The sequence below is a fragment of the Danio rerio genome, chromosome 5 (assembly GCF_052040795.2).
Source record: "Danio rerio strain M-AB ecotype USA chromosome 5, GRCz13ab, whole genome shotgun sequence".
Classification (NCBI taxonomy): Eukaryota; Metazoa; Chordata; class Actinopteri; order Cypriniformes; family Danionidae; genus Danio; species Danio rerio.
This window is the reverse complement of record NC_141025.1, coordinates 42,962,171-42,987,933: the sequence shown is the minus strand read 5'-3', so window position 1 is coordinate 42,987,933 and position 25,763 is coordinate 42,962,171. Positions and strand designations below refer to the sequence as shown.

Genomic DNA, 25,763 nt, shown 5'->3' with positions numbered 1-25,763 from the left:
GCATTTGGGTCAGCTTTCTTTTAACCAGCTCTACATTTTGCACTTATGTCAGATTTTTGAGTGTTTTTTTTTATATATAGTTTCTCTGATTTGTGAAAGGTCAAATGCAGGCTATGTGTAGGAGGTGCGAAGTATTGAGCAGTGAATCTGACCTGCAAGACCTGGAGTCGACATTTAAGCAATACGGTAATAGAGGTCATGCTGTTGTATAGTCATGACTAAAGATCATTGTTAGGCGCGAAGCTTAGCACAGTTCAGAATACAGCACAGCCAGGAGTGATTTGTTGGTTTTAATCAGAATCTGAATGAGTATGTGGTTTATTCTTCAAGTCTCCAACAAGACATATTTTGTGCTTTACCTGAACTCAGGGTGCATCAGACATATCAACACAAGAGGAAAGAAACACCTACCTGTATTTGGAATAATAATGGTTTTCGTGCTGGTGGTGCATCGTTTTTTTTTTAAAGGAATTGGATGCTGAAAGACATGTATACGCTCAAAGATATTTCTTGTTCTAATGGCATATTAAGTTTTCAAAAACTTTGTAAACAGTATGAAACAGACTCTTCTCTCTTTTTATATTTGTAATTAAAATTGGCCATGAATGCCTATAGGGTTCCCTGAGGGGGCAATCTTCCCAGTCATTCAATCCTTGCTTGGTTTGATCTCTCCTCTACTAGTCATTTTACCTCATGGAACAGTACAGTACAGAAAGGCCTTGGAGGCTACAGCAAAGCATTAAGCTATACAACACAGTTAGGAAACTGACTGTCACAGACTGGGAAAGAGTATGACAGAACATTTTTACTTTATTTAAAAATCTCATTTACTATCACTTTTGTTATTGAACCTACTAGTCCTCGATCAAAATACATCTTATCAACACCTCCTATAGTCCTTTTTGTTATAAATGTCCTGACCAGGAACTTGGATCTTTTTTTCATATGACGTGGGAATGTGGAAAAGTACAACAGTTTTGGAATGAGGTGTGTGTTATCTAGGCATGGAACGATAACCGGTTTCAAGGTTTACCGCAGTTTGGAAAAGCCAAGGTTTTAATACTGCTTAAATATTCTGTTATACCATTCCCAAGGTATATGTAAGAGTTTGTATGTGTTGTAAAAAAAAAATTTTTTTAATCTAATGAAAAGAGCAGAAGTAAATTTTAAATATTAACTAGATCTGTTTACTGTTCCAAAATGTTATAAATATTTCTTAACATTAAATAAATTATGTTTAAAGGCGACTTTTTTTTACCCAGACATTTTTTACCCAAAATTACTTTTAGAGCAGTAATCTCAATACTGTGAAACTGGTATTTTTATTTAAGCTTATCATACTGTTAAAAACCTATACCTGCCCATGCCTAGTGTTTTCTTATCTAAAATTATTGAATATCCTGTACCTATAAATCCTTCTATTCTATTTCTGTGTGATGATTCTACGTTGAATCTTATCAAGCTATAAAAAGCTGTGTGGCTGGTTCGCTTAACTTCTACAAAAAACTACTAGCCCAACATTGGCTCCACATAATTTGGAAGTTGTTGGTATAACTACAGGTCATTATAATAATGGAATTATTCTCCGCTCAAGTGAACTTGGTACTATTGAGTACATTAAAATGCTGGACATCAGCTGCTGTCAAAATCGCCATGTTTATTGGACAAAACAAAGATGAGGATCCAGAATGATTGCCTTATTTTTTATAATTGATACTTGATACTGTTCTATGTTTTTTTTTTTTCCTGTCAATTTCTATTTATTGGATACCCCCAGTTTAAAGAGACCGCAGTGGAGGGGGAGGGGGGGGGTGGGGGTAGTTGAAGTGATATATTTTTTATTATACTGTTTCTTCAGCCTGTATGCTTTGTTAACAATTTAAAAAACAAGATGAAAGAAGGACATTTAAGTAAGTGTGCTCTGGAGGTTGACAGATAAAAATCCTAGGTGATTTAACTAAAGTAATGAGGAAGTATAGGTGTCTGTTTTACTCTTGTCTGTGAAATAGTGGATTAGAGGTTTGCCACCTTGTGGAGAAACGAGTCAAATCACATTTGCAAGCTGAGCATATGGAGTAAACACAGTTTAAAAAACAAAAACAGATTGTTGTTTTTCCACACTCTAATGACTTTTTAAGTTATGCCACATGCATTGTGCACATTCCCAAGCATTACACTTTTAAACCAAATTACATTTAGGCTTCAGAGAGAAAGACTTGTCAGCTGTGGGGATAAAGAGTGATCCTCTTTTGCCCGCCTCCTTTCATCCCTTGTTCTTCTTATCCTTTCATTCCCACAGTTCTTCAGCCGGCACCAAACCAGGCAGTCCAGACTGTTTCAGATGTCCGCATGACGTTCTCTCGGCACAGGCCGCCAAACATTCCCTCTCCTCCACCCCTCATTCACACCTCCAAACCCACAGACAAGCCCTCCTTCATTCAAGGCGGCTCCATTTCGCAGGTAAGAGAATCAGTTTTTTGTTGTTGTTGTTTTTTTCTCTCAGTTCGACTTTTATAACAGTGATTTCTCATCCATGGATAATGTTTTTAGCTTCTTCAGGCTGTTAGTTGTTATTTAAGACTCGTGGTGCTTCTGCTGAGTTTAAATGCTTCCTTCATCTAATGGGATCAAGGCAGGGGATCAGGGGTTTTCCTGGTATTCAGTTCTGAAATGCTGTTTTCTTCTCACCATGTCCTGCAGGGTACGCCAGGAACATACCTTCCTCCTCAATCACACGCGGTGTACATACCCGAGGTGGTCAAGACCACAGGAGGGTCAATCTCACTCGGCTTGCCAAGACAGCAAGACCCTGCCAAACCTGGTGAGAGAGAGAGATTTGAGAGTATAAATAAACAGTCGAGCTCAGCTGAATGAAACACAATCCCTCCAAGTGCTTGTTTTGGTCGAGTTATGTTAAGTTTAGATGGTGGAAACCTCCCGCAGTCTGTGAAATGTGTATTTTGAACACCTGCTTATGTGTGTGTGTATGTTTAGTGTCATACATTAAGCAAGAGGAGTGTTCTCCACGTGGACAGAGTGCTCAGGCAGAGGGTCTCTTATCCAGAGCTCAGTATGACGGAGTGGTCAGAGGTGAGATGATCAAGATATACAATAAAATAACCAAAATCAAAAGTCAATGCTAGACATTCTTAACATATGAGAGTGTTTTGTCCTGTCTTTTCATTGAATGCAACAATGGCTTTCTGTCTATGTGACTCTAAATGTTTAATAATCAAGATGTAAAAGGATAATTTTTCATACGCTTGTACTCTAAACAATTGTCATTTTTATTTAAGTATCAAATTATGAAGATATGAAGGTTTTTAAGGTTCTTAGGATTAAATTTTTTTATAACCAATATATTTTAGTTGATTTCTAGTTACTCAAGCTCTAAAATATATAATTATTTGTAAATGTTATATATGTATATACAGTATGTTTATGTATATATGTTATAGGGCTTCACAATATATCGTTTCAGCATTGATATCGCAATATGTGCCTCCGCAATAGGCACATTGCAAAGATATGCAATTTCCAGTCTGAATTATAGTTGGCCAGGAGCCACAGAATTGTATTTAATCACTGTATTAAACTGGAATTGACATGATTTATGCAGCAAAAAAAAAAAATATTTCGTAGAATAGTCCAAATATGTACATTTCAAAGTGAAAACAAGATTATTTTACTTACCCCACTGGCAGATCATGTCCTTAAAACAAGAGAGTAACTACATGCATGCATGCATGGATACATACTATATATACAGTTTTCTGTATTTATAAACGACTACAAAAGACATAAATTCATTGGAATTAAAACTTGTAAGCACAAGAAGCAATTACGCTACAGAACACATTAACATAAAAAAGACAGCATCACACAGTGCAGGGCATTGTCAAAAAGGGATTAGATGTTCTTTCCAAAAGAAAAGGTGAAATATACTTGTCAACTCATTTTCCAAGACTGTGCTTACAACATTTTTATATTTTACACCAAAGTGTGACTGACTACTTGTGGCTACAATCTCAAACGCAAACTAAAACAGTCCTTTCCTGTGCTTGCAGGAGGACCCATGCAGATTCAGGACATGAGAGGAACCCCTGGAAAAGGCCAAGAGGGCTTGCCCTTCAGAGGAGGCTCCATTACACAGGTTCTTTTTTTTATATATGTATATAGTGCTCGGCTTATACAAGTACACCCCTCACAAATCTCTCTTTTAAATTCATATTTTTAATAGGATCTATGCAGTATTGTATTTGTGCATATACGTTGGATTAGTCAGTACTGAAGCCAAATCTGGAGCTTATCTAACACAGTAACTCACGAAAACAGTCCAAAAACTAGTACACCCCAAAAATATGTCATAGAAAAATATTAAATGCAAATTCAAAAAAAGAGGAAAAATCAAGAGATGCGCGAAATTGAGTTGAAATTTTGTAGGTTGTCATTTTGTTTTTCAATACTTTACTTGAATTAAGTTTTATTATCTTTCAATTTCTAAATATGTTTGGTGACTAAATAATTATTTTAATAAATATATTAGTTTAGTAAATCTGTTTTGTTTAAATGCATTTACATTTAGTCATTTAGCAGACGCTTTTATCCAAATGAGTACAAGGAAGCAATTTACACAACTATAAGAGCAACAATGAATAAGTGCTATAGGCAAGTTTCAGGTCTGTAAAGTCTAAGAAGGAAACTATTAGTAATTTTTTATTTTTATTTTTTATTTTTTATTTTTTTTGGGTACAGTTATTGGTATATCCAGAGAGGCAATTGCAGATTAGGAAGTGAAGTGGAGACTAAATAGTTGAGTTTTTAGTTGTTTCTTGAAAACAGCGAGTGACTCTGCCGTTCTGATGCAGTTAGGGAGTTCATTCCACCAACTGGGCAGATTGAACGCGAGCGATCGGGAAAGTAATTTCTTCCCTTTTTGGGATGGAACCAAGAGGCGACGTTCATTCACAGAACGCAAGTTTCTGGAGGGCACATAGATCTGCAGCAGTGAGAGCAGATAAGAAGGACCAAAATACATTGCCAATATTCACTGAGAAATGGATAAAAATGTTCATTTTCAAAATGGGGTGTACTCAGTGCTGAGACCTGTAGGCCTTTGTGCAGTTTTCAGTTATAGTTGTGAAGTGTTTTTCAGTAACACTCTTTCTCTTTCCAGGGCACTCCTGCACTGACTCAGTCCAATGTAGCAGCAGAACTTTTAAAGGGCACTATTGCTAAACTGGCCACAGAGGACCAGAGCAGTCCAGAGAAGAGTCGAGCAGAAGCTCATTCCAAAGCTCACGTCATCTATGAAGGCAAAAGTGGACACATCCTTTCCTATGACGGTCAGAACCAGAGCTCCTAGGCCTTAATGACTGTTCATGGCATATTTCTAAAAATGGAGGATTTATTTATTTATTTTAATTTTTTTGCTTTTCTTTTATTTTAAAATCGTTATCTTTGTTGTCTGGGTCTAGTCATTTCACAGCAGTGAAAGTGGAGACAGATTTTGAAAATGTGCATTACTTTAAAGGCTAAATTACATGTTTGTTAGCAGTGTGACAAGGGCAGTCGCTATTTTTATAGAGCGCCACAGCAAGATGTTAGTCAGGAGTCTTTTGGACATGGTCTGTTGGTATTTTAGTTCATATTATTACAATAATATGTCTCTCTTATTTTAAATTCCCACAGCCATTAAGAACCCTAGAGAGGGCACAAGAAGCCCACGTATGGGGCACGATCTTAAACGCACATATGACATCATGGAGGGATCACGGGGACACACACCACGTGAGACTACACCTTATGAAGGTTAGTCACATTTTCATTTTCTTTCTAATTAAAAGAATAATGAGGCACAAAAAAAAGTTGAAGATGCTTGCAAGGAAGAAATGTTTTCACGAGTTGTTTCTGTCTGCCAGGTTTGATTTGCAGAACATTGAGGGAAAGTCCACATGAGTCGAAGGATCGACCCATGCTTGCAGGATCCATAATGCAAGGTAATTTGTGGACCCATTTTGAAAATGCATATTGTATTTTTTTTTTAAAAAGAAAAAAGTTTGCTTAAAGATGTTGTTTCTCAGTAAATGTCTACTACATCATGCTCAGTTTTTCCTCTGTTTCAGGAACACCAAGAGCCTCTACTGAAGTCTATGATGAAGCCTCCAAATATGGTAAACAGATCAAGAGGGAGAGTCCGCCCATACGCTCTTTTGAAGGTGGCATAACAAAGGGTAAACCATATGAAGGTGTTAACACCATAAAGGAAATGGGCCGCTCTATTCATGAAATCCCCCGCAAGGAAACCCAAGATAGCCGCAAAACTCCTGTTCTAGAAGGGTCTATTACTCAGGTACGACCTTTACAGTTGTTGTTATTTTCTGCACTGTGATTTGTCTGAGTAACATTTACACTACCGGTCAAAAGTTTGGGGTTAGTCTGATTTTAAAATAAGCTTCTCTTGCTCACAAAGGCTTAATTTATTTCATCCAAAATACAGTACAAATTGTAAAATTGTGAAATATTATTGCACTATTAAATAACTGTTCAAAAGTTGTTTATCATTTAGTTTAATAATTTATTCCAGTAATTTTAAAGATTAATTTTCAGCTTCAATAATCCATTCTTCAGTCACATGATCCTTCAGAAGTCCCTCTAATATTAACTATTATAATATATCTAATACAAATAATTATTATTATTATTATAATTATTTATTCATTCATTAATTTTCTTTTCGGATTAGTCCCTTTGTTAATCAGGGGTCGCCACAGCGGAATTAACTTCCAACATATCTAGCATATGTTTTGCGCAGTGGACGCACGCAAACACGGGGAGAACATGCAAACTCCACACACAAACGCCAACTGACCCAGCCGAGCTTCAAACCAGCAAACTTTTTGCTGTAAGGTGAACATGCTATCCTCTGTGCCACCGCGTCGCCTATTATTAGTTTTATTATTATTATTATTTGTAATAGTAATAAAAGCAATAATGTCTGGTGAAATAATTTAATTTAAAACTACATACAATAAGTAATAATAAATATATAATAAATAAGTATTTAACAATTTTGTTTTACATTTAATAAATGCTGCCTTGATGAACAGAATCATTCCTTTTTTTTTTTTACTAAAAAAAAATTTGACGTAGTGTATATCAAATTTGGATCAGTCAAAAGGAAACTATATATGCTTTTAAACTGTTAATTTTGCATCGTTTCTCTACTTCTGTGCAGGGTATTCCCCTGAAGTACGAGGGCAGTGCTGTGAACCCATCTGCCATTAAGCACAATGTTAAATCTCTAATCACAAGCCCAGTAAAGATCTCACACTCTGCCATCGAGGCAGCCGAGCGTGAGAGGGCCAAGTATGAGGATGCAAAGGCGTCTGAGCGTGTCCGGCACACTTCTGTAGTAAACTCCACATCTGTCCTGCGCTCCACTCATGCAGAGGCAGGAAAGGCTCAGCTCAGTCCAGGCATGTATGATGACAGCAATGCACGGAGAACACCTACATACAGTAGCACCTCCATACCCAGAGGATCTCCCTTGCTGCGAGGGCAAGAGGGTATGACTGCTCTCTTTATTCATCTGTTTTTACCTTACCACTACCAAACAGTTGCTCCACTTACTGTCAATCGTAGATTGTTATCTTAAAGTCTACCTGTCAACTTTATGGCTCATTATACCGCTTTTTTTCCTTTTCAAACAGGAAGTATAACCACAGGTAAACCAGTTTCTCATGAAAGGAAGAGTGCACTGACCCCCACCCAGAGGGATAGTGTTCCTGCCAAATCGCCTGTGTCTGGAGCTGACCCTCTTGGCTCTCACAGCCCATTTGACCCTCACCACAGACCTGTGGTACCTGGAGAGGTCTACCGGACTCACCTGCCGCCACACCTGGACCCCACCATCGCCTTCCACCACAGAGTCCTGGACCCAGGTAATTTAAGGCATTATAGGATCTTTCCAGATGTTGATTATTCTCTTTTAGATTCTGTTGGTATTTTTATCTAGATTTCATAAAAGTAAAATATTGTTGTGGTAGTTACAGTGTTATGTTACTATTACAATATTCTCTTTAACAAAAACTTTAGTACAATCAAATTGTCTCTCCATTATTGTTTTGGCACACAAATTGGCAATGTTGTGTTTCACAAGAGTGATGAATGTCTGTAAAGAAAGAAAAGGTTGTGCAGAGTATGGAGGAGTGTTTTGGCGATTTTTATCTCAATTACGATAAATGAACAATTATTTTATCTGTTTATTTAATTTTTTTGCCCCCTTATAGTGCACTGACAAGTTTTGCACATTAAATGTGCACACATATTACAAGCGAGAGATTTTTGAATGAAGGGTGCTTTGCTAAAATAATTGAAGGAAACACACACTATCTACGATTATTTATTAAATATCACGCTATCTAGCCGTCCAGTCATGCAACAGCATGAAGGCTGTGGTGGACTATATGTGTGTGCTTGACGCAGAAGTATAAACTAGCCTTAACAGAGCGGGGTCACTTCACTCCACACACGGTTAGGAAAGTAATTGAAAAAAAAATCAAACTGAAAAAATTAAAACTATTATAGATTCTGAATGTCGATTTCGATTACTTGCCAATTAATTCCCCAGCCCTAATGCAAAGAGACCTTATTTGGTAACTGTGGTTGATTTGATTTTTTGCAGACACTCATTTAAAATCCTACAAAATCACTGACATTGAGGTTAAGAACAACTTGAAAGCATTCAGAGCAGCCTCGAGCATGACCTTACATTCACACAATGCTGTATGATAATGGCGTGTGTGCATGCTTACACTGTTAGATTAAAACCAAGAGGGAGAATATTTGTTTTATGTTGTTCATTAAAATGGTACTTGTTGTTCTGGATGCTGGAACCTTTGTTAAAAACAAAAAAAGAAACAGCATCAGCTTGATGTTTCTGCCGATGCATGCATCATGGTGTCAGGAATAGGCATAGGCCAGTATTATATTCTGACAGTAAGATAACCATGAATAAAACTATCATGGTTTCATGGTATTGTGATTACTGCTCTAAAATATATTCTTTTTAAATGTCTGCATAAAAACCTAAAGCTTTTTTCCCTTTGAACACAATAGATTTTATTTTTAGAAACATTTATAATATTTTGTAACAGTAAACATGCCAGGCTGAATAACTCAAATGGTCTTTACTAGCTTTAAAAACACTGATTTCCTTACAAAATTTAAAATGGCATCTTTGGAGATCTTTTATGCCGGAGATACTGTTGTCCTTAAAAAAAATTTAAAAAAAACATAAAAAAAATCTTACACTTATCTTTGTAATGGTATAGCAGAAAATGCTGGCGATTCATCTTGATTTTTACTAACCACGGTATACCTTGGTTATCATCCCATGCCTAGTGAGAAACCTTGTGCCCTTGATCATTCTGTGAAGCTGTGGTAATAATGTAGTAGTAGTCCTGTGTGAACAGAATAGCAGCTCTTGTACATGTTTATTTGTGGATGAAATATCTCTTTAATTAGCCTCAGCAAACACAAGTGGGTACTCTTTGCCTGGGTCTGGAAAATTTGTGAATTATGAATTAGTTCTGTTCAAACAGGCCTGCAGGAAAAACAGTTCATGCGTCATGCACAAAATTGATTGATGCTCTGAATAATGACTCTCTCTAAAAGCACTACTTCTGTCTCATTTGTAAACATCATGTTTTGGTTTTTCATGCATTTGATAATGGCACTTCCTGGTTGACTCTCCACTACTGTGGCAAACCTGCACTATTGACGTCAAGACAAGAACAGCTGTCTTTTCACCTCTCATTGTTGTTTTTCCTCTGTATATCGCAGCAGCGTATATGTTCCCACGGCAACCATCGCCAACTGGATACCCCAACACTTACCAGCTGTATACCATGGAAAACACTCGGCAAACCATCCTAAACGATTACATCACGTCACAACAGATGCAGGTCATACCACGGCCTGATCTCGCAAGGGGACTATCGCCACGTGAACAGTCTATTGCCATCCCGTACCCGCCACCTAGAGGTAAGGGGCATGATTGTTCGAGAATGAGTGTGTGTGTGTGTATGTTTGTAAAAGTGTATGAAAGGATCAAAGAAAGAATGTGGTGTTTGGATACCGTGTTTGTGTGAACTAGTGGCAACCTTTTCCAGACCACCAGAAGCAAATGACCCTAAAGCAAATTGTGTCAATTCACAGAGTTCAAAACTATTTTAAATCCAGGGCTGGGGCTGTTTCTCACATGTCCATGATACCTGTCTTTAAAGAGGCCTGCAGGTTTTGTTGTTTGTTTGTTTGTTTGTTGCAAGATCACTCTTCACCCCATTGTAACTCAAGTAACATCATTCATTTTACTGGGCAAATTAACCTAGGTCTTAGAAGACATAATGTTACACAAATGAAAGGATGGCTTTAAAGCAAGAGCATGATTTAGGCTACGTTTACACAACAACATTGCCAGTATGTGGCGCTGTCACCTTGTTGGTAAATGGTACATGAAGGCAATGACAACACGGTGTCGTTGACACACCTGTTTAGGTGTGCATGTAGAATTAGTTGTCGGGATTCACTGTGAATCATTTGAAAATTGATAAAAATATGTGACAATTCAAGCCAGTTGAAATGTTGAATGAATCACAATACATTTGTTTAACAGAGGGGGCGCAAACTTGCTTTACCTGCACATCAGTGGCAAGCAAGAAGTGGGGCAGCAGTGTAAAATCACAGCAGTGAAGTTTGCCAGACAAACTGCAAAAAGACATTTACATACACTAACAGAAGAAAGAATATGATGAACATAAACCATCAGCACAGTGGAAAAACTACTGTCACAGTGGTCAATACGCAAAAAAACTATTTGTAAGCCAAAAACCACGCAGGCCGTATGATTTGCTGTTCCGCTTGCTCTGACGAGTGATACGGAGATCACACAGTGCATAACTTTTATATAGTGAAAGTGTGAAGATGTTTTTCAGACTGAAAGAGAAAGTCCTGCTGTTACAGAAGCAGGTATTAGATTATTTTTATCCTCACCTTTGTTAAATTACTGTATGCATATTTTAATAATTTGCTTATTATTATTAAATATTTAAAATGTTGAAGATTATCTATTGACCACCTCTGTACACACTTCTCTCTGGTTAAGAAAAGGCTTTCCTCTCCACATCAGCCATCTCAGTCCCCAGTTTTTTTTCCAGCAGAGGAAGTTGTAAATGACCTCTGCTTATGCCAGAAAACAGAGATACGCAGACAATTCTTTTAAAAATGTAAAATCTCAGCACTGTCACAGTTTTAGTTTATGTTAATGAGTTTTCTCAAGTTTTATTATTATTTTTTTTTTTTTAAATAGCAATTTGTTTATGGCAGAAAATTTATTATTTTGCAAATTGTGCAGCATTTAAGAAAAAAATGAAAGGGCTCTTCACCTCAAATTTGTTTCAGAAAATTTTGTTAAACATTTGTGAATTGTGAAGATTAGTATCGTGAGCCAGGTGAATCGTTACATCCCCAATTAGCTGTGTGTGTAAGATATGTCTCTGCTGTTTGTAATGTAAAGTATCCACATTTTGCTGAGGACAAATTAGCAAACATTTGAGCAACATTACTGCATGCTAACCATGTACCACAACATTGTTTTCTGTTTCTTTGCGTTTGCCTTTAACCTACACCTCCCTAATCATTTACTATGTAGACGAGTTTTTACAAACAGATAAATGACAAATAGGTTCAGTCTTTAGCCAAAAACGTTGTGTAAACGGACAGTTTATCTGAAAGAGTTTGACCTCAGGCTCAGACCCTTAGCGGGCTCTGCTGTCTAAAAGGTCATTTACTCTAACTGTCAGCATAAACCATTTTCAAATAAAAAAGATGCCTTTGTGTAAACTACAAATACTTGAGTTTTTTAAAAACAGGTTATGAGTATCCGCTTATAGCCTATAGTCAAACTTCACGCATAGTGATTGTTTACCAGTTACTGTCCTGACATGCATTATACAGTGTTTTAAGTCATTTTCTGAAAAGCATTTTAATGTCTGTTTTTAAGACATTGTGTATACACTATTCCAAATGCCCCTATGTTGTGATTCTATTTATTTGTGGGAACCAGCTTTCAGCCCTGGCCTGTTTTATTTTGTGGTAATTGAACTCTAATATGAAATAATAAATAAGCTGATTGAATCTTTAAAAAAAAAATTATACTCTTCTGTTAGCCATTAGACGTTTCTAGAAGATTAGTAGAGGGTGTTGGCTCTTTAATTAAGTTTGAAGCTGATTGGTTGTGGATGCTCACCCTCTGGCCCTTTGCTTCTGTCTGTAAAAGGAATAATTGATCTAGCCCAGATGCCACCTACCATCCTGTTACCTCACCCTGGGGGCACAGGTTCCCCCTCCCTGGACCGCATCACCTACATCCCTGGACCTCAGACCCCTTTCCCTCCTAGGGCATTCAACCCTGCCTCCATATCTCCAGGTGAGGATCCCACCCCTCCTCTCCTATCCAACACCTGAACTTCCCCTTCGAGTCCTGGTGGTGGTGCTTGAGAAACTTGCCCTTCGCTGCTGCTCTGAGATCAGTTGTACTGTTCTAATTGAGATGCTTTCTTCTACCTCAAACTAACTACAGCTCTTTACTTGCACAACTATGATGGCAGTGCGTCACAGCAAAAGAAAGCACATTTTATCTAATTGATGAGCTAGTCTAGAATTAATTCTACTGATCACAAACCTACAAACTATAATACTAGAGGCATTGACAGGTCTTAAAACCTGACAAAAGCTCACTTGGATCACAAGTTATTAAAAGGAAATCCGTTCTGAGATAACATTAGACGAGTGTGACCAGTTTTGCACCTGAATGTAAAAAGCAACTGCGTTTGCACAGTCCTTAGACCAGCACGTGAGTGATGACTTTTTGAACTACATGAGACAGACCAGATTCAGAGATAACACAACGGCAGATGTATGACTTTCTCCCTTCCTTATTTGGTGATTCATTCTCCAGTGCTGCTTAGTATCATTTACATTGGCTGCGTTTTCAGCACATGTTGCCAGATAATGTTGCCTGTACTTTACATCAGAAATTTAGGGCAATATTTTTTTATAGTTTTTGCAATTATTTAATTTTATCATTCATTTAATTATTTTAAGGAAAAGTGTAAAAATATAGAGTTGTGGTTTGGCATTTTAGTAGTTTTCTGTAAACAGTATCTGGCAACGTGATTTTTCTGCTTTATACTGCTTTGTTTTCACTGGCTGCTAGCAAAAAAAAAAAAAGGTTCAGTCAGATTCACAAACAAATGGTTCTTGTGATGAATGGGTCAATAAATGCACATACGGTTCAGTTAGGATTTCAAACATACTGATCCTTTTTGAGGAGTTAGATGAAGCTTATACCGGATCGTAGCTTAAGATAAACGTAGAAATATAAAGGTGTTGTTCAAAGTTTAAAAAGCGTCAAAGCATCCCTGGTTTGCCGTTAGTACCCCCCCTTACCCCTCTTTTGCTCCTGAGATCTTGCCTGCACCTGCCCACATGAGTAAGCATCTGAAACATTATTGGGTTCAGTAGTGTAAAGCTCGTCCTGGGAGTGCAGGTGATCTGGAGGTGAGTAAACTTTAACAGTCTAAATGTCTGCTCACACAGAGAGTGGAGGTGAATTACAGTGAGTAAATGCTGTGCACTCTGTGCTAACACATTTTTTGAATGGTGTTTGGTGGCTCCTGTGTTTTAGTCTGTCTCACTGTTTTGTTGCATAATCAGTAACTGTGCTGATCTTTTGGTGTCAGTTGGTGTTTTTTCATCTTTATCTGTGTTTTGTTTGATAATTTGCTTTGTTCCTGTTTAGAGTACATTGGTTACCCCTTTATGAAGGTGCTGGTGCATAAACCACCTTTTCTGAGAAATTTCTGCAACAAAAAACCTTTTTTCTAATGGTCAATTTAGGATTTTACTTGTGAAACTAAAGAGACAATAGGAAAAGAGTGTGATGATTCTCTTACGTAGTGAAACATTGTATTTTAACGTGAGGGGTGATTCACACCATGCATAGAGCTACCTTTCGTTTGTTTTTATTTGTTAAATGTTGTTGACATGAAATAATGAAAAATTATTTGTGATATTTTGTAAAGCTTCCCAAGTAACTGACAATTGCACCTGTTAGTGGAGGATAATGGCAGTTTTTCAGAGTTATTCAGAAAAAATATGTATCCAGGGAAACAGAGCTCCTTAATGCTAGATTGTTTTATTAACACCAACTAAGCACTAAGTGATCCTGATATGGCAATGTGAAGTTGACAGACATCCCCTTGCCAAGTAACGTAGCATTTTATTGGTTTTAATGTTGTGGTAGTTTTGTGTATGCATTAAGGAAACATTTTTATTTTTTATTTTTTTTATATATTTTTTTGGACTAAACCAAGACTATGCAGCTTGCAGTTTCTCCCACTCGCATGAACCAGCACCATTTGTGCAAAAGGGGTCAAATCAAAATTGCTAATGTGTGTTAACAAGAATGGCACCATGAATAGATTAATGCTTGAGGTTTACTGTGAATCTGTCAGCTGGCCCTGTCAAACTACAGCAAGTGAAATGAGCTGGTTTGCTTGTAACTCCACACTGTTTGTTTTTGTGTGTTGCCTGTTCTTCGCTCCCTGCAGGACATCCGGCTCATCACAGTGCCGCTGCAGCCATAGTGGAGCGGGAGACTCAGAGAGAAAAGGAGCGCGAGAGGGAAAGGGAAAGAGAGCGAGAAAGAGAGCAGAGAGAACGGGAGCGTGCAGCAGTAGAATATATGCGTGGGGGTAAGATTATTCAACAGGTGTAACAATAGTTAAACTACTCATTTCTTCCAGCATTTTCAAGACATGACACTTTTTTCTTTCAGGTCCCGAGCAGCCTGTTCGACCAGGCAGCCGTAGTTTCCTGCGCTCCACCTCTCCATCTGTAAGGGCACAGGAAGGTGTCCTCCAGCAGCGGCCGAGCATCTTTCAGGGCACTAACTCCAAAAGCGTCATTACCCCGCTCATGTGAGTAATATGCTAATCATTTATGAAAATTATACTTGACCTGTTAAATAAAAGTATGAAAAAAGCAAGTTTGGATGTAAAGGACATAAGGGATGTAAATGACTGAAAAAAGCAGCGGGTGAAGTATATTGATCACAAGTGCTTAGTTTGTGATCATATCTCTGCTTTGTTTAGTTGATATGTTATCCAAATATTCAGAGCTTGAAATTAAAGGACATGTGACTGGATTGTGCTGCTTTTAATGCCCCTCACACAGCTTGATCCACGCTGGCATTTTCCCCCTTGGGTTTTAGGTTTTCATTCAAACTTTTAGAATACCGGTGTCAGATTTGCACAATCCATATGCACAACGCTGGCAGACCTCCCACGCATAGCTACGGTTGCTAAAGCATGATTGGTCTGTGGCGGTTTTTGGGTGTGGCTTAGCGAAGGGTCATTTACATTTGATTCTCATTTGCATATTGATTAAGCTGTGTTGAAGGTGGGTTCAGGTGGTTTCCAGCACTAATTATAAAGGTGGTGTAGGGGGACCAATAGTTTTAACCCAAAATGGCCAGTCTTCAACACTCACAAATATAGAGATATGGCCAAAATGCAATCTCATTTCATTCTTTTCCATATTGAACGATAACAATATATATTTCTATCTCAGTTTTTAATGCTTCCAGATTACCCAGATTACTTCCACAAAAATTAGAGGCTCCATTAAATAGCGTAACCTGTTTTCAGAGGCCAATAATTTTTGGTGGCTAATAATTCGGTGCATCTCTAGTATCAACACACTTAGATTCCCAATTGCTGTACATTTCTGCTGTGTGATTGGCTCTTAAATCAATATAAAGTCTAGAGCTTATTGGTATTGACACATATTTTATCGTGACTTCATGTAATATCATTTACCGACCCAGCCCTACTCATAAAAAGTTTGTAGGGCACTCTGCTGATTTTTAAACAATATTTAGCCTTTTTTAATTCGTAGATGTTTAAATTAGTTCTGGTGTAATGAAATGTTTACTTCTGTTTGTCCAGGCCAATGCCGTCACAAGCAGCTGCAGCTCAAGCAAACTCCCGATACAACAACGCTGCTGATGCCCTCGCCGCCTTGGTGGATGCTGCCGCTGCAGCACCGCAGATGGATGTAGCAAAAGTCAAGGATGGCAAGCACAGTAACAGTAGCTCGCGAGATGATGAGGTGATGTCATCACGCCGGGCAGCACAGGAGCCACAGGAGCTGGAGCGCCGTTCCATGCAGTCGCCATATGGAGACATGTCACTTCCTGGCGGAAAACCTTCCCAATCAGTGTATGCTGAGGGTGGAGGAGCCGCAGGGAGCAAAGAGAAAGCCCCACCCACAAAATCACGCATGGAGGAGGAGCTGCGCACACATGGAAAGACCACCATAACAGCTGCAAACTTCATTGACGTCATCATCACACGGCAGATCGCCCCAGATAAAGACTCCCGAGAGAGAGGCTCACAGAGCTCCGACTCCTCTAGCAGCAGTGAGTGTCGTCAGAAACACTTTGATTCATTCTTATCTAATGTCATCAGTGGTGTAAAGTAACAAATTACACATTCTCAAACTACTGTAACTGAGTAGTTTTTATCAGAAATTATTTACTAAGTAGTTTTAAAATGTGTACTTTTACTTTCCCTTGAGTACATTTTTAGTGCAGGATTAGTACTTTTACTCCACTACTTTTCTTCAACCTGCAGTCACTACTTTTTTTTTTTTGTCTATGAAGATTGGCTAAAGTAGATTAATCAGTCTTTTGATTCTTATCCAATTAAAGAAAGTAAAGTGCATCATACTGAACAACCGCAAGAAATTTGCACCTCATAAATGCAACAATCAGTTTGGAAACATTAAAAGTGTGCAAGATGTCTTAAATCTTTACACGCAATCATTGAGAGACTTTAAAGACTGCATGTCACTGATGAGAAGATGGGTGTTTACTGTATGAGGACTGAAACCACCAAATGCCCTTTAACATTAGCTAAATGCACTACAGAGTGTTACGTTTACACATCCATACACAAATTGCATGTACACGCATGAGCCATTCACATCGTTATACTCAATACTCACTACTTTTAAGTACTTTTAAAAGGTCTAAAAGTAATATTTACAGCAGATACTTTTACTCGCACTGCATGTACCTGCTGTACCTTTTCACCACCGAATGTCATGTATAGATGATTATAATCTGCTTGTCACACTGTACAGTTCACACCTCAACATAGTTCAAATGTTTGAGTCCAGTAAGAAATATCTAGTTATTTGATGACAATTTTAGCAGCCTTTTATGTTTAGAAAGCATTACTTCAGTCTTCAGTGTTACATGTCTTTCAGAAATCACTGTATTGTGCTGTAATGTTAATATGTTAATACATATATAATATATATAAATCTTTTAATAAACGTAATGCATTGTGCAAAATTTCAGTTATATTTTGCTTAAAACAACAACAAATAACTCAGACCCTTACAGACCCAAAGTGTTACTAAAAAGCAATAAGAGGTAATCAGCAAGTTTGCCATAAGCTAGATATGTTATCTTATCAAAGATTGTGTTGGTTGTAGTGCCACAAACCTTTCACAAATGTTTATATGCAAAGGGTCATTCAAGAAATTAGACCTCTTCAGGACAAGGCATGAGCTTAAGGATTTACTAACAGAAGGCATTAACAGGACACCTAATGGGATGACCGGTGTCATTCAGGCCGTTGGGCCTAATAGTATTAGAAAACCTAGAAAGTGCGAACTTTGACCTAGCTAGAAGTGAGACCGACAACATCCATAAAACCCTGACCTCAGATTTGAAGGAGTAAATTCCATTATGGAGGTTGTAGTTCTTACTGGGGGAATGAAATTTGTTCTTGCCTTAGTCACTTACTTTACAGACTGCTAAAAGCTGTTTTGAAGCCAACTCCTGGTGTGTCTGCTTAGATTTTGTTCTTTATTGTTTTTTTTCCTGCCCAAATACACAGGTCTGTAGATCTGAACAATTTAATTTATTTATAACATGGGTGTGTTATCTTCAACTTCCAGTATGTGGCTTTTGGTGTTTTCTGCTCTTTTTGTAAATGGTGGTATCACAATCATCTTGTTTCTCTGTTGAGCGCTGCTGCTACCAAGTTTGTGTTTTATTTATGTTGAGACAGGTTATAGACTGTGTGCTAAAGGTGTAGTTGACACACATTCTCTCATAACAAACCAGACTTTATTTGCTCTTGAGACTATAACAGCATGTGTACCTTTCGTTCAGTGTCATCCAGCCGTTATGATGCTCAGGGAGGAATTGAGGTGATCAGCCCAGCGAACTCTCCAGCCCTGAGAGAAGACAAGAGCGAAGGATCCTTCCCATCTGAAAAAAGCTCTCAGCTGCCCACAGGTGAAAAACCAAACCCACAAACAGAAACATTCATGTCCTGTAAAGATAAAAATAAAAAGACATGTTGCATTTCTCTTTAAAGCCATTGTATTACAACGTGGGAAATATTTACATTTAGTATAATAGTTTGAGTCCAGTAAAAATATCTAGTTATTTAAAAATACTTTTAGCAGCCTTTTATGTTTAGAAAGCATTACTTCAGGGTTCAGCGTCACATGATCTTTCAGAAATCACTGTAATGTGCTGATCTGGTGCTCAAGAAAACAGCTTAATGTTTGAAGTGGCTAAAAATATAAAGTGGAATAACATAAAATATATGTTTTCATTATAAAAACAGTGCTTCCCTTTGGTTTAAAATATACTATGCTAAAAATATAATATACTAAAATAAATGGTTAACTACATGTGACAAAAGTAATGTGATTTTAAACAATACTTTTATTTATTACACTGTTTTACACCATTTCTCTTCTTAAAGTTTTAAAAAAGGCTGGTGTCCACTATTTCTCTTTTTTCTATGCTATTTAGGAGTCATCTGCACACAGCTGCACTCTTTCTCTCTATTTCTCCCTCCCTCAAGTTCAGGTTGCTTCATTGGCATGACATTTAGCACAGTATTGCCAAAGCATTTTAGATATGTATAAAATATGCAATATATCAACATCATCAATGAATAACATATACAGCAAATGAGAAAGAAATTACAGAAAAAAAGAACAAAAACAGACAGTATCTCTAAAATGGATATTTAGTAATAATTAGAATTAAAAGTGTATATTATATAAATATGTGTTGAAAATGAGTAAAAATGGCAAATGAGTTAACTGACCTTTTCTAATAATGTACATACATTTTGCAGCCAGTTTAGACCAGTCATTTCATCCTCTCAGAGTAAAAGGTAAAGTTTTTCTGAGTTGTTTAGATTAAAGAATCTATTCTCGCTTTAGAAAGCGAAAGCAAATATTGACTCACTGACATTTTAGGAGATTTTATGGCGAGTTCAGACGGCATGATTTTCAAAGTCCTCATCTTTTGTCAAAGATGTTTTATACTGCATGACTATCTGGGCTAGCGTTTTGTCGCTGCTTTGTTTACACTGCAAGATAGATCAGTGACAGGGGGTTTTATGCTGCATGACTTTATAGGAAGAATCGCCTACAACTTTGTTCAAACTACGTCTCACAACCAAAAACACGTAGTTTACCTTTTGTTATTTACTGCATAATGAGAAAAAATCCTTTAGTGGTGTAGAAAATGTACATATTTGCTCACTTTGGTTTGAAGGGAATTAGAAATTAAATAGGATAAAGCTTTTTTTTTTTTACCTGGTTTTGTTATTACTCACATGACACATACAACAGACACGGATGCTCCTGCCAAATTTACACTAGTTTTTGTCCATTTTTTGGGTCCAAATAACCTTAAATGAGCACGTTTAACTTATCCCTTAATCTCCTGCTGACCTGCAGGTACCCACGCTAGTGGATTCTGCTCTCTCATTGGCTGTAGGTAATTGCCGATGTTATTTTCAGTCGAAACATATTTCACATGGTATGATTTGAATCGCCGACAGCTCCAGATATTTAGCATGCCAAATATCTCACGGGCATCTGCGACTCATCGGCGATTCTCTCAGATCATGTCTTTGATGGTACATTTTGTGTGATTATTACTCGCGTGACAGAGCACCGATTTGCCTGTGATTTCAGGCATTTTTCGGCAATCCTCAAAACCTGTCGGTGAGTCAAAATCGGGGCTAAAATCATGCAGTCTGAACTTGGCATTAGAAACACCGACCGGATGCATTTTTAAACCTCAAAAAGTCTGCCAATCTCTTTGAGTACATGAGACTGTATGAGGAAGTGTTGTTGACAGTTCTCCTGCACACGCAATGAACAGTGCGAAATTTGTAGGGCGAGAGAAGATTTTCCACTGGTTAATCGAACGCTGATGTTTAGTTATGTCAGCCAAATACAAAAAAGTTTTAAAGGATAATAATATTGGTCAAAAAAATCTAATATGATTGGGCAGCCTTAATATACCTGGGTGATCTGCCCAAGTAAAGTCTATGTGTGGGAAGCACTGTAAATATAAATAAGCTAGCGCTTTTTCTCAGATGTTTTTTGCATTGAAAAAGCCTAGACAGATTTACCATAGTGTAATAATTTTTTTACCTGATCTTTTATTTTGCAGTAATGTCATTTGGCCGGTACAGACAGCCCGGGGATTCAGGACCATCTGCACCCCAGCCGCCCCCCTCCTCACAATCAGACAGTTATGGCTCTGTCCCAAAAACACACCGCATCATGACCCTCGCTGACCACATTTCGGTAAGACACACTCAAACTCCTGATGCTTTATCACAGATCCTGCTTCCTCTAATTCCCTCATCTCTCTCTCGCAGCATATCATTACCCAGGACTTTGCCAAGAGCCAGGACACTCCCCCATCGTCCACTTCACTGCCTTCCTCCTCTTCCTCGCTCTCCTCCACATTCCAGAGCTCTGGTGTTGGAGGTGGTGTGGGTCGAGTAAAAGCCCTGAACCGCTACAGCCCAGAAAACCCAACTTCTGCTCACCATCAGAGACCAGCAAGAGTATCTCCTGAAAACTCTTCCGATAAATCAAGAGCCAGGTAAAAATGCACTGTTTGTAAAAACATTTAAAGGAATAATTGGCCCAAAAACAATGAGGTGTGCACACTTAATGGATTCCAATCCTCAATGAGTTTCTTACATCTGTTGAAAACAGAAAGATTTTAAAGAATGCTGAAAACCAAACACAATCTCACCACAATATGTAACATTTTGATCTAGTGGCTCATTCATATGAAGTTGTATGATCTCATTTGTACAATTTAGTACGCTTTGCTTATCCTCAATGATGGTTGGGTTTAGGGGCAAAAGTAAATTTTTCTACGGCTGAACTTTAAGAATTAGCCACTAAACTTTCAAAAGGTAAAATAGTTATTTTACTGGAAAACCAGTAGCAAATTAATGAAAATACTGTAGAAGTCATTGGCTAATGGTTTTCAACGTTCTTACCTCTATATCTTTAGTGATTTAATCAATGAAGAAACACAAGAATGTTTAAAACAAGTGTAGCGTAAATTTAGTAAATGATGATAAAGTTGTCATGTTTGTGTTATTTTATACTGCAATAATAGATTTGAAAGACATGTTGCTCCTTTAAAAAATCTAACTTATTAGAATTTTGAAAGAATTTGGAAAATCATGATGTCCAGAAAAATAATGAACAGCACGTTTTCCTACATTGATGATAAAAGATGTTTTGCAGGAATAAGTACAATGATTTATGAATGATCAAAACACTGAAAACTGGAGTGAAAGGTGCTGAAAATGTAGCTTTGACGTAACAAGAAAATATATAAAAAATGGGTGTTCACAACAAGGGTATAGTTGATGAAAATGAACTAAAAACAAAAACTATAATTTAAAAACATTTTTGTTAACTAAAATGAAAAAAACGAGAGTAAAAAAAATAGAAACAACTGAAACTATTGTGTACATACAAAACTTATTAAAATTAAAGCAAAAACCCTAACGTTTTACATGGCTGATTTTCTGACTCAAAATAGACCAATTTATATATCGAGTTGTTCAGTTCTAGAACAGTAAACTGATTTGAATTTACTCATTTGAGAAGCGGTGAACCAATAATACTGTGCATGCATTATTCAGTAAACCGAACTCAAACAGTACATCCTGCTGTGACTGAACTAAACTTGAACAACTGCAGTGCGGGTAAACCTAAGTCTTAAATGAGAAGATATGGCGAAACGCAAGTTAATTTCATAACAGAAAGTCGTAATGGAATTTAAATAAGTCAATCATGCTTGCAAAACTTACTTGAAAGAAACTTTTCAGATCATGGTGATGTTTTAACTGACTGAAATTATAATTGCTGACCAATTATTTTTGGTATGTTGAGTGCAAACTTTGGAACATTGCAACAAATGATCCAGTTCATGTTAAAGATCGAACTTCCCTTCACACCTAACAAATATACAAATTTACATAAAAAAACTAATACTGAAACTACTTTAAAAAACTAAGTAATTTCAAAATATAAAAACTAGTAAATCTCAAAAAAATTCAAAACGAAGTTAAAAATAAAACTAGTGAAAAGTCCAAAACTAATAGAACCTTTGTTCGCACTCAGTCAAACTTTGCTTTAAGACAAATGAATGCAATGCCTAAATATCATTGTTTTAGAATTGCCTGCATTAGGTGTACTTAATATGTGTTTTACTGTGACAGTAAGTTTTGTAAACTGCCAACGATAAATGTCTTACTTTATACAAGCAGAGGCTTTAAGTAATCTATGAAACCTCATCTGAAAGTCCTTGGTCAGATGTGAAAATGTTTCCAAAGTGCAAGCAATGTTTTTTTCCACACTAAAAAAACCTCTCCTTCACCGGTTTCATTTCAGGCCAGGCAGGTCTCCTGATCGAGGTCGAGGACTGGAGAGCTATGAGCCCATCTCTCCTCCTCAGGGTTATTCTGGGATGGATAAACAGGAGGCCAGTGTGCTGCAGAGTCAAAGACGAGAGCAGGATCTTCCTGAACAGAGGTACAAAATCACAGTCTCGCTGAACTTACTTTAATCTAAATTATTATTTATTTATTTATGCAAACATGCTGATACTTAATTTGAGTGTCTGCAAGTTTTCTCTCCGAGCATAATGTAAATGTCTTTTTATGCTTATTTAAACTTGAGATTTATTGTTGTTCAGTTGTTTCAGCTGTTCTTGCCTTTTTCAGTATAGTGGTTATTGTTATGCTTTCATTTCTGAAACAACTGCTTTATTCATTTTTGTAGATCATTTCAATAGTGTGAGAACAATTCAAAAAGCATGCTAAGGCTACAAACACAGTATACCTCTAGTTAGAAAAGCAGAATGTTGACAACAAATTCCCAAACAAACCTGTGTAATCCAAAGTATATTTAAGGTTTACTTGAGCCTTGATTTGTGCCATATTTATTTCCATATCATTTTTAGGCTTTGTTTTGAATAATAAAGATTTAATCCATTTTTCTTTACTTTCTGAATCCCTGTACAGTTGTCTGTTTATTGTCTTTAGTGTTGTTTTGTGCTGCCCATATTTTCATCCCTGTGTTTCACTGTGTGACATCTGAACTTTGTTTTTCAGGACTGACTCACGCTCCCCAGGCAGTGGCATTTATCTGCCCTCGTTCTTCACCAAACTGGAGAGCACATCTCCTATGGTTATGTCCAAAAAGCAGGAGATTTGTCGCAAAGCAGAAGTCGGTGAGTTAAAATGCAAACCCATTTCCTTAAGGATCTACTGACATTAAGTAATATTTGCTAAAAAAAAAATGCTGAGCTCATGTTTAAGATTTTTCCCACATATTTCCCCCTGTCATTGCAACAGGACATAGCATCAAATTAGCATCAAATTTTACCTCTCATTTGCTCTTTATCTGAACAGGTAATGCTCAGCCAGGCACAGAAATCTTCAATCTCCCAGCAGTAACAACATCAAGTGAGAAAAATCTTTTTTTTTATTTCTTTTTCATTTCTTTTTTCAAGCTTAAATGTTGCTCAAGTCATTCTTAATGTTTCCTCTGTGTGTGTCTGTGTTCCTCTGTACAGGCAGTGTAAACCCTAGAAACCACTCGTTCAGTGATCCAGCCAGTAATCTGGGTCTGGAGGACATCATCAGGAAGGCTCTCATGGGGAACATGGAGGAGAAGCAGGAGGACCAGCAGCAGCAGCAGCAAACCCTGATGAGCGCAGCAAACTCCTCAGGCAGCATGAGCAGTATTTCAGAGAGCCGGCAGGAGGCCAGCCCGTCCCCTAACACAGGTTCAGACTGCAAAGCCATATATATATATTTTTTTTGCATGTTACCACAAAAATATGTATAGGTGTATAAGTAAAGCACCTTATTTCATTGCAAAATGTCTGTGGGATCTTAAAGTATTAACAAGTCTTAAATTAACTGAAATCTGAAACTGAAACTGAAATGTCTTGTTGGTCTTAAATTGTTTTAAATGAGTCTTAATTTTTATTTGTTGTTTAAAAGTATATAATCGATCCAAACAATACATCTCAATAAAACGTTTAGCAAAACTCTATTTATATCTTGTATATTTAACTGTTAATCTGTTAACATTGAGTTTTTACAATTTTAAAGAGTTTTTTTAGTTATGTTTAAAAAAAATTTGAATGTAAACCACTCGGGTCTGCTTGTTTTGAAATTATTTTATCATTCAATTTTTAATTAGATCCTTATTTAAAATATATGGTTTAGAGATAAGTAGTTAGAATTCTTTGATGCTGGGCCATTAAAAACTATCATTAGCACTTAGACCTCTATAAGTCAAAAATTGCTTGCAAGAACAAAAGACTGTTAGGGATTTACAATATGTTAAATCAAATGTTCTCTCATTTAACAACATAAAAATGTTGAAACAATGCCATGTTTTGAGGCATTTATAAAATATTTGGACAACAATATCAAAGTTTTAAATACATTCAAGTGGTCTTTTATGGGTAATTTCCACAGCAATACAGCATTATGTGCATTTATTTAAATTTTCACTGTCTGAAGAACCACAATAGGGTAGGGTACCACTGTTTGGAATCCTTTCAGTACTAAAGAGTTGTTAGGTTTTGCTGTATTTGGGTTGACCCTTCTTGGGTGGCTCGCCAATGTATTGGATGACTCTAATGCATAAAATAAGTGAGCAGAACAAAGTTCTTATCAGGAGAAGATTTTATTAAAGACGATGAAAAGTGCAGTTCCTCAGCATTGATGTTAACCCATTGGTCTTTATGTAGCTTAACCCAAAGTACTGTCTGTGAGACACTACTTTATAACAAAGTATACTGTAAGTATACCCCCGGAGATTACCCAACTGGTTTGGTTGGGTCTCAACTTTTGAGTTCCTTTAGGACATTTGGCTCACACCCTTTCAGATGCAGATACTTGTTCGCATTTGAAACAAGCTTTACAATCTATCGAGAGTGTGCTAGACTCTTGGTTTACAGAAATCCGTCACTTGCGCATTCAACAAGTCACAGGAATTTAAACACGATATTTAGATACACATTTAAAACACAACAACCATGGTTGAACCTGTCTCATGCACAGTTTGTCATCATCTTGTGTCAAACGGCCACATGCCAATAAGCAAGAACATGGTCTACTCTCATTCATTGTTTATGGGGCCATTCTCAATATGTGCACTAAGGGAACAACCCATACTGGTTTCTTCTTCAAGCAAGATTGATTTCAAATACATCTTTGCCATACTTTTGCTTGCCAAATAAGTGT

The 25,763-nt window shown here is 37.2% G+C and overlaps 2 protein-coding genes across 54 annotated transcripts in view; both read left to right on the top strand.

Annotated features, from left to right (window-relative positions):
- The window catches only part of epg5 (ectopic P-granules autophagy protein 5 homolog (C. elegans)), a 1,176,376-nt gene that overhangs the window by 440,607 nt on the left and 710,006 nt on the right, over window positions 1–25,763 (top strand). The gene's annotated exons all lie outside the window — the stretch shown is intronic.
- Window positions 1–25,763, top strand: part of ncor1 (nuclear receptor corepressor 1) — a 114,785-nt gene that overhangs the window by 86,381 nt on the left and 2,641 nt on the right. For 31 of the 50 annotated variants that reach the window (NM_001442985.1, NM_200276.3, NM_001442984.1 and 28 more), the window contains 22 exons: window positions 2,300–2,460; window positions 2,701–2,821; window positions 2,995–3,090; window positions 4,068–4,153; window positions 5,177–5,345; window positions 5,692–5,811; window positions 5,922–5,999; window positions 6,126–6,352; window positions 7,238–7,568; window positions 7,713–7,943; window positions 9,847–10,047; window positions 12,341–12,490; window positions 14,676–14,819; window positions 14,903–15,044; window positions 16,074–16,546; window positions 18,314–18,439; window positions 20,633–20,769; window positions 20,844–21,073; window positions 22,891–23,031; window positions 23,613–23,731; window positions 23,913–23,966; window positions 24,077–24,289. In NM_001442985.1, the coding sequence (NP_001429914.1) occupies window positions 2,300–2,460; window positions 2,701–2,821; window positions 2,995–3,090; window positions 4,068–4,153; window positions 5,177–5,345; window positions 5,692–5,811; window positions 5,922–5,999; window positions 6,126–6,352; window positions 7,238–7,568; window positions 7,713–7,943; window positions 9,847–10,047; window positions 12,341–12,490; window positions 14,676–14,819; window positions 14,903–15,044; window positions 16,074–16,546; window positions 18,314–18,439; window positions 20,633–20,769; window positions 20,844–21,073; window positions 22,891–23,031; window positions 23,613–23,731; window positions 23,913–23,966; window positions 24,077–24,289 (3,750 nt within the window). The remainder of the gene's footprint in view (window positions 1–2,299; window positions 2,461–2,700; window positions 2,822–2,994; window positions 3,091–4,067; window positions 4,154–5,176; window positions 5,346–5,691; window positions 5,812–5,921; window positions 6,000–6,125; window positions 6,353–7,237; window positions 7,569–7,712; window positions 7,944–9,846; window positions 10,048–12,340; window positions 12,491–14,675; window positions 14,820–14,902; window positions 15,045–16,073; window positions 16,547–18,313; window positions 18,440–20,632; window positions 20,770–20,843; window positions 21,074–22,890; window positions 23,032–23,612; window positions 23,732–23,912; window positions 23,967–24,076; window positions 24,290–25,763) is intronic. The other 19 variants (XM_087251445.1, XM_087251439.1, XM_087251442.1 and 16 more) reach the window with 1 other exon arrangement.